Raw genomic sequence first — 9,486 nt, forward strand, 5'->3', positions numbered from 1 at the left:
CTTTTTAAAGCTTTAAGTTTTGGTTTGGTTTCAAGAGCCAACAGCTCTTCATACTTGATGCACACAGACTGATGGTTCTTGTCACTCTGAGGAAAACAAAGCACAGTTATGCCCCCCCCCCCCCTCTCAGAAAAAAAAAAAAAGAAAACTGTTGAACTATTCCTTTAAAGAGTGCTTTTTATGTTCTGTCACATATACGAGGTGTTACCACGTAAGCTGAGGTGAGATCGTCATCTCTGGAATTTCTCTAGGAGGATCATCCCAGTGAGGAGAGCTGGGTCTGCAGCCACAACTGAGCAGTTTTCATCTGAAGTGCCCACGGTGTCGAAGCTCAAAGGTGAGAGCCGAGGCCGTTATGAACCATGATGTTCAGAGGCATCTGAGGTAGATCGTTAGGAGAATCGATCTGAGCCTTTAGGTTTTGAGTTTTGCAAATGAAAGAGGAAAAAAAGTTGGTAAACCAAATTCATCAGGAAAATAAACCCTTTTTTTGTACTCTTTGATCTGTATGATGTCATAGAGAGATGATATCCTGATATGGTCCTGTTGGGCACAGAAGCAATACCCAGCTAATCAGAAAGAAAGACGGCTCAAAGTTGGAGAGGCTAAAACGCCTCATTTCAGACAGAGGATGAACTGAAAACCCGGTATCAAAAAAAGAGATTATTTTGAACTGTGACTCATGCAAAGCTGCTCTGAGAGTTTATGAATTAAAAACACAATGCTGGAAATGTGCTGGATAGATCCCCATTAAACATTCTGCTGTTTAATATGGAAATACAATTTGACAGTATGAAATTAACTCACTTGAGCTTCTCTGCTTTTGTTTTCAGAGTTTTGTTTTTTACTTAAAGGCTGATTGAAGTACATTTGCTGCAAAAGCAGCTTTACATTTTTCAGTGTTTCTTGAGATGCAAAAACACTGCTTGTTACTGCTGATGTGCAATAAACTGAAGCCATACGAGCAGCTTCTTTGGCTCTTTGTGCTTCCTTCACTGAGGAGGTCATGTGACTGGTTTTGCATGAAATTAGCAGAAGTGAAGCTCGGCCGTTGTTGTGTCATCACCAATGAAATTAAAGTGAATAAAAGAAAAACCAGCAGAGATCGTCTTCATGTTCCCATGAAAATATCAGAAAATGAAACGGATCCAAATCTCCTCCTAGATCCAGGGACTCTGTTCATGTTTGGTGTGGAGGGATTTTCCACCTTTGTAGATGTTTGCAGTCATTCCCATGATGGAAGACTACAAGATCCAAACCCAGAATGTGGTGTTCCTGATGTTTGAAAGTCCTACTTTTTTTTTTCCAACATGGAAGACTATCTTTACATTGTTACTGTGGGAGATTTTATTTTCTCCCCTGCCCCTGCTTAGCTCGGCAGGTCAGCCCAGCAGACAGCAGGATTGTCCCGACAGCCGTCTTAATGTCTTGCAGTACAAAAAAATCAAACATAGAAACTACAAAACAAACAAATTCAAGCATCCTTTTTAATAATTAGAAAGTGATTTTGACCCAGAATGGATCAGCCTGGTGGGTAAAATGGAAACCTTTCATATGCTCAAATTTGTTTTGAGCAGTCACCTGTTCCACACTGAGATACGAACCATCAAAGTTTAGCAAAGAGTGTTATTTTGAAGTTTTCTCCAGTGAATCAGATCTGCAAATGTGTACACTTGTAGCTGGAAGCTCACACACATGTCAAGGGTGTGAATATCATGGACTTTTAATGATTTCTTTAACTTGTTCATTTTTCAGGCTGGAATGATCATGCAGCATACATTGTTAATGATTAAAAAAAAAAACTTCAATAAATTGGAACCGCCAATTAAAATTTCAGCTAGATTGGATGAAATTTCTGTGTCCACTAGGTGGCAACACAAGTGTGACCTAATACTGCCACGTAGATTTCTCCAGACTGGACAATGTACAGCTGAGATACACAATATCCTGTCTTGTGGCGAATATTCGAAAGTTGGCATGCTGCCACGACCGCGCCCTTTAACATAAACTCAAAAGCGTTGCAATTTAACATCACCAAAGATCACACTCACTAAAGATCATGTTGCTCTGATGAAATCCCTGTAGAAAAATAAAACCTGACATTTTCTGTTGCCACTAGGTGGCGCTTTAACTATTGCTGACAATGGGCATACCAGGGTGAGACTCTCATCCTGCCTGTGAAGTTTGGGAGAGACTGGAAAACATGTCTTTGAGTTACATCAATTTGGTGCCTTGTGGGGAAACATTAAAATTCACTGCGGCTTTTGACAAAAACTGACAGTTTTCAAAGCACCCAAAGACCAACTCCTTAAGCCTGTCCTGGACAAATTTGAGGTTGCCTGAGTCAGCCACCTTGAAACTGTAGCCCAAAGTGAAGCCCAAAGGTTAAAACGTGACATTTCATCTGTTCCCACTAGGTGGTGCCGTCACTATTTTAAAATATTACAATTGAAATGTGTTCAGGGGCAGAGCTTTATCACATCTGAGAAGTTTGGTCCAGGTTTGGAGCTCAGGCCCTGACCTAAACTTTTAAACTCAATTATTCTTTCTGAATATTTGAGCCATTGTTTATGGACAGAGATGTTACACAATTTTTTAAAGTGTAACTTTCCAGGTTTGTGACCCCAAAGATTTATATTCATACTCAAAATTATATTGACTTAAAACTAAAACTCTTTCTGTAATTTGAGTGATGATGCATTCAAGCAAAAAATAAAATAAAATAAAGGTAACTTTTTTTGTTACAATTAAGTAATTAGCATAAAATTATTATGACTAAACTTAGACTTTCAAGACTGCTGAGTTTTTAATTCCTAAAATCATTGGTCAGTACCAATACAACATTCAACTTTTATTGTGTCCTATAATAATAATAATAATAATAATAATAATAATAAAAACACAACATAAAAAACTAGTATAAAACTAGTATACGTTTTTCAATGCACATATTAAACAAATATGTAAGACTGCTTTCTTCCATTTGCACAATATCTCTAAAATTAGAAATATCCTGTTTGAGAGTGATACTGAAAAACTAGTTCATGCATTTATTACTTCTAGGCTGGACTACTGTAATTCATTATTATCAGCATGTCCTAAAAACTCCCCGATTCCCATGATGCATTGAGTATTTCTTCTTCAGTCACCTTTCTCACTCACTACGTGTTAATAGACCTCTCTGCACTGAATCATATCTGTTATTAACCTCCGTCTCTCTTCCACAGCATGTCTTTATCATGTCTTCCTTCTCTCACCCCAACCGGTCGCAGCAGATGGCCCCGCCCCTCCCTGAGCCTGGTTCTGCCGGAGGTTTCTTCCTGTGAAAAGGGAGTTTTTCCTTCCCACTGTTGCCACAGTGCTTGCTCATAGGGGGTCATATGATTGTGGGGTTTTTTTTCTCTGTATGTATTATTGTGAGGTCTACCTTACAATATAAAGCTCCTTGAGGCGTCTGTCGTTGTGGTTTGGCGCTATATAAATAAAATTTAATTGAAAAAATTGAACTGGCACACACACACAGAGGGAGGTCTGGGCCTCTTTGCTTAGGCTGCTGCCCCCGCGACCCGGCCTCGGATAAAGCGGATGAAGATGGATGGATGGAAAATTGAACTGAATTTCGTTAATCAATGAAATTCCTCAATTCCTCAATCATGCAGATACTTCACAACCACAGTGTTTTTGTTATTTTTGTTTTTGTTGTTGTTTTGTTCTGTGTTTAATCCTCTCCCCTGCCTTTACCCTAATTATCTTGTATTTATTGTTACCATGAATAGAAATGATAAATAAAATTTTTAGAAAGCCCCAACAAACAATGGCATTCATGCCCACAGTGAGTTTATTTACCCATGTACTCGTCTCACACGTTAGAAAACAGATTTTAATGATTTATAGAGCATTTCCCACCATCAGAGATCCTTGATTTTTTCAAATACATCTTCCATATTCACTTGACTCCGGTTATATTTATGTCGTGTCAAATCACAATAAAAGTCACCTACATCCATTCTCACATAGAGACAAAAAGACCCACTTGCACTCACTCCTATGGCCAATTTTGAATCAACAGCTAACTTAACTCCTCCTTTAAGACCGATTATCTGTATGATCAACTCTGTCACCTATAACATCTCTAAGTTTCTGGCTTCGATCCTCAACCCGTTGGTCGGCAGCTCTGAACACCACATCCAGAACACCTTGAATTGTGTTGAGAATGTGAGATGTCATTATGGAGGCAGATAAAACCATGGTCTCATACAATGTTACCTCTCTCTTCACTTGCATCCCAGTCACAGAAGCGGTGGAGGTAGTTCGTAAGAGATTACAGGATGATGTTCGCTTTTGGAACGGTGTCTTAATTCCTCCTATTTCACATACAAGGGTCCGTACTACAGGCAGAAACATAGGCGTGCCATGGGTTCCCCAGTTTCACCCATTGTGGCCAACTTGTACTTCTTGGAAGAAGTGGAAAAGAGGGCTTTGCTATCCCTGGAACACCACCAAGTCATTGGTTCAGGTATGTGGATGACACCTGGGTGAAAATCAAATCTCAGAACGTACCACAATTCACGAATCATATTAACTCGGTGGACCAACACATCAAATTCACCAGGGAGGATATGAAAAGTGGCAGGCTAGCCTAGACTGTGGGATTTCTATCAGTAATGGGGGACATCTAAAAGCTGATGTGTACCATAAACTTACACATACGGCTCAGTATTTAAGGTTTGACTCCCATCATCCACTGGAGCACAAACTGGGTGTCATCAGGATGCTATAACACAGAGCGAACACCATCCCCACAGACACAGCGGCCAGGGAAGCAGAAGAATGGCACATCAAGAAGGCCCTGAGTAAATGTGGTTATCCCAGCTGGACATTTGTCAGCTGGGATAACCAGCTGCCTGGGAAGGCACCTAAAGAAAGCTCCAGCCGATCCAGGAGAGAAGGACAACCGCTGCCCAAGCAAAACAGTTGAGCTGCATTTTTTCTAAACACCGGGTCTCTGTGACTTTTAAACCCCAAAACACGCTGCGCCAAAAGTTGGTCCACCCCAAGAATCGGGTCCCCGACACAAACAGAGTAACACAGTGTACGCTGTGAAGTGCCAGGAGGATTGCCAGGATTTATACATCGGGGAAACCAAACAACCTCTGGCGAAGTGGATGACACAACACAGAAGAGCCACCTCATCAGGCCAGGACACTGCAGTCTATTCACACCTACAGGCCAGTGGACACTCTTTCAGTGATGAGGATGTGCACATCCTGGACAGGGGAAAGACCATCTCTTAATCGAGGAGGGGGCCTAAGAGTACATCTTTCGCCATCTTATAATGCTGTGTTTGCAGCCATTCTCCAACTCTCTCTGAATGTTACTCATGGCCATTGATCAGTGGGCTTTGATAAGTGGTTGCTGATCAATGGTTATGAGAATTTGCATATTAATGATCAAGGAACTGACCTCACAGCCCATTGGTTTCAGTCATTATGCAAATGTACTGTTTATAAGATTGGGGAAACCTGCAGTCAGCTGAGACTGAAGAAGTCACTTGGATGAGTGGTTAAATGTTTCTCCCACTGAAAACACTACGTCCAGATGAACAGAATCAACTTTTGGGGACTAGCTCCACTAACCCACCGCTACAACTCAATTACAGCTAATGTGAGGACGAGTATAATGAAGTATAAGCTAGGTAATATTATTATTAGTATTCTTCTTCTTCTTCTTACATAAATTAAGGTAACAAAACCTTTTCCACTTTGGCCGCAGTGATACTTTTGCCCAGAAGGTGGTGGTACAGAGCTACATGTCCGAGGTCTGAGTAACTCAGTGTCCCATGTGAGGCTGCTGGTTGATGTCATGTGTTTATATTCTTTACGATTGCAGCGAGGCCTAAAGGGGTGATGATGATGTGATGTGTCCAGGATTTCACTACAAGAAGCATGCAAAGTAACACGGGTGCTTCGAGGATTTTTTTATCTATAGGGTTACAGAGAAGCCTTGAGACATCACATATTCTATCATAAATAAACACCAAAGCAATTTTACTTGTAAAAATGTGGTGTAGACAGACCTCCTGCCTCCATAAAGATGCAGAAGTAAAGATCAAATGTCTCACACATCCTTTGTTTTAAGATTGCAGAGTAATAGAGTCAGGGCATGGCTCACTGTTTTGCTTTGCAAAGTGTGAAAACTGTAAAGAAATCTGTCTCTGTGTGAAGATGGCAGTGCATGTGTGGATAGTTTATAGTTTAGTAAATAGTTGGGATACTTACTGAAATGTATCTGAAGTCTGGCAGGATTATTATTCAGTGACATTACAGGTGTTTACCATCCTGTTTGCCCCTTGGGGGTAAATAAAGTCTCTCTGATTCTGATTCTGATATGATTCTGTTGTACCCTAAATTGGACTCAGTATGACCACTGACATAGCATGAGTTTAACCCCTGAGTTAGGGAATGGCAAGCAGTGGATCAAACCACTGAAGCATATGGAGGTGAATCTGCTTTCCAAAACTTAAAACTGTTGTTTGGCACTTATATTAGAACAAGAGCTTTCACTTGATGTTATTATATTATATGACATAAAAAAGGATATATTTACTTTTTTCCACACACACACAAAAAGCTTCCAGTGGGATTCCAACCCTTCATCACTATGATAATTTCAACAGTTTTGGATTTTGGAGTGGGTAGAACGTTAGTGGTTGAATGTTCAAGCTGTGGCCAGCTCCCCAGCCAATAATTGGTGAAAAGCTCACCAATTATTGGCAGATGCAGACCACAGAAGCTATCTGCCATGACATTTCAGGCACTGAAATTATCCCAACTTCTTCTACGCTGGTTTTCAAAAGGTACCGAGACAGAACTGACAGTGTACCCGCAGCTTATCAGTAGAAAAGTGACATTTAAGGGCTGATATCTGTTGCACGGAGGTGCTGCTCTGACAGTGAGACTCCTCCATCAGGCCTCAGGAAACGCTAACAGTTTAGTTTTGCTCTGGTATCAGTTTCTCCTCACGACCTCGACCCTCCTCAGGTGAACAGCCCTCTGCAGGGCTGAATCTGATCCAGGTGGACGTGCTTGGTCTGAAGCTCCGCCCCCAGGCATAGCATCAAGGTCGCCCTGTCTGAACAGTAACGCTCCTCGGGCTGCAGCCTGACCGCTTTCATTAGATAACACCTGGATGACCTGCTGCTCCCAGCATGCTCTGCTCATGGCACTGAAAGCCGGAGGCAGGAACACAAAGACACTTTCCACTAAATTAATAATATGAACTATAGTACAGTGCATTATTCTCGTGAGCACAGGGGCACATTTAGGGCTACATTTAAGGGGTAAAGTTGAGCTCCTAAGGTGAAAGATGAACAGCATGTGCACGTCATGTCTTCTTCTTCTTCTACTGGCTGTTTTTCTTCTGTTCAGTCTCCTCTCATGTGAATGTGCTGCTGATGAATATGTTCATCCTCTGACCCAGATACAAACTCCCCGGCTTCACTTTTCATTCTCTTCAGTCTGGACTCAGTGAATTCAGCCTGCAGCAGCGAGCCAAACGCTCGGAGTAAATGGAGGTTAGCGGGACGGTGCTGCACCACGATAATGATGTATATAAATATAAAACACTGTCATCATTTTTAAAATCTGCCCGGCAGCATGCATTCGATCTGTACCGCGGTATGATCTCACTGCCAATAATCTGCTCTTTCCTCAAAAACTCTGAAGAGACGCCTGAGGGGAAGAAGCAGAGCGGGGGAGGAAGACAAGGGGAGAGAGGGCTTTAACTGTGAGAGGAGAAGAAAGAGATCAGAGGAGGGAAAGGCTGAACCGAGAGGCTGCTGAGGAGACCGAAAAATAACTAATAAGGCACAAAAGCAGATACACAAATGAATTACTTTTAAAACGAAGCCAAAGGTAATAAATTCACAGACTACAATTACACAAGTCATGCTACAGAAGTCCTTAATTTATGCTCCAAATTACTTAATTAGTTCTTTATAAATGATTAACTTGTGTTCCAGATAAATGCTAATCAGGATCCAGAGTACATGCTCTTAAATGCTAAACTTGCGCTGCATAAACAATGCAGCATAAAGAAATGCATTAAAAAAATATATATATCTTATACCCTTTAAGCATTACTGTGCTCTCTAGGCTTTAAATAACTATAGAAATGGAAAAATAAACACTACTGGAGGATGAATCCCAGGAAGTTGTTTTATAACATGAATTAAAGAGGTGCAGTGTACAAACGGAGTTTTCTGGGGTAGAGATGGTAGATTTCTTAATGTAATTAAGCTAGTCATCTTGATCAGGGGTGGGCACTTAATTTTCCCAAGGGAACACGAGAGAAACTGGCACTGTTTTGAGGGCCTAACCAACAACCATATAAAGAGATAAATGTATTCATGATGTAGAGTGAGCACCCAGCTTTACAGCAGGAACGATCAGACTCACAGCACAGATAAAGGAAGGCACAAAATGAAATTCAGTAATTATGCCCCAAATAATTTTAGAGCCTGAATTATTTCAAATAAATTAACTTCATGTTTAATTCAGAAGGTATTGAAGGTATTATCAGTTAGCTGAAACACTCTAGAGTTCATGTTTTAGGATTATTTAATTAATAGGAGGATCACACTCCTCAGCTTCCCTGGGAAAGTTCCATCCAGGATACGTTTTCGTTCTGGCTTTGGGACAGTGGACCAGCTCTTTATCATCTCAAGGATATTCAAATGTGCCTCTGACCAGTCAGCATGTGTTTTGTGGACTTGTGAAAGACATTCGACTGCATCCCTCAGGATATCCTGTGGAGGTTGATTTGATAGTATATGATGTGATCCATTTTTACAGGCCATTCAGGCCACTTACAACTGCAGCAAAAGCTTGATCTCTCAACTGGTTTGGAAACAACTTGGTGTTCCCCTGGATGAGCAGGAAGAGGTGGCCCAGTTGGGGGACGTCTGGGCTTCTCTGCTTAGACTGCTGCCCCTGAGATCCGAACCCAGATGGATGGAAACCTTTGCTGTAGAAGCATTAAAACAGATCTACAGTTACTTTAAGCTGTGCTTTGATTGTTTAATCCACGTTTTACATCAAAGTTCATATATTCAAACTAATTCATGCTCTATAATTACTTACTGCTCTAAATTGACAGAATTAATTTTCCACATAAATAGTCTAAACAAATGCTCTGGAAGTTATTTATTTTTCTACTCTAGAATATGTCATGTGTTTACTAGAATGGCTTTACTCATGGGGTAGTTAATGCTGCAGAATTACTTCATTCATGCTTTATATTCTAGGACTGCTTATTTGTACTCTTGAAGTATTTAACATCTGCTCTGTGAGCTTTAATGAATATATTTGCAGTCTTGAGTTGTGTCACAACAGGTTATATTTCATTTTGAAACCACAGTTTCATGGGATTATGAAATGTCATCATTGGTCCACTAGCATTAGTCTGTGAGTCAATGAAAAAACAATG

General features: G+C 40.8%; 1 protein-coding gene across 5 annotated transcripts in view; it reads left to right on the forward strand.

Moving 5' to 3' along the window:
• thap1 (THAP domain containing, apoptosis associated protein 1) overlaps window positions 1–3,817 on the forward strand; it is a 5,866-nt gene extending 2,049 nt beyond the window's left edge. For 4 of the 5 annotated variants that reach the window (XM_080303644.1, XM_080303642.1, XM_080303643.1 and 1 more), the window contains one exon: window positions 1–1,095. This exon is cut by the window's left edge. In XM_080303644.1, coding sequence (XP_080159770.1) covers window positions 1–16 — 16 coding nt within the window. In that variant the 3' untranslated portion in view covers window positions 17–1,095. Of the gene's footprint in view, window positions 1,096–3,227 lie in introns of those variants that run through there. The other variant, XR_013909974.1, reaches the window with a different exon arrangement.
• The last annotated feature ends 5,669 nt before the right edge of the window (window positions 3,818–9,486 follow it).

The sequence above is a fragment of the Astatotilapia calliptera genome, chromosome 7 (assembly GCF_964374335.1).
Source record: "Astatotilapia calliptera chromosome 7, fAstCal68.1, whole genome shotgun sequence".
NCBI classification, from domain to species: domain Eukaryota; kingdom Metazoa; phylum Chordata; class Actinopteri; order Cichliformes; family Cichlidae; genus Astatotilapia; species Astatotilapia calliptera.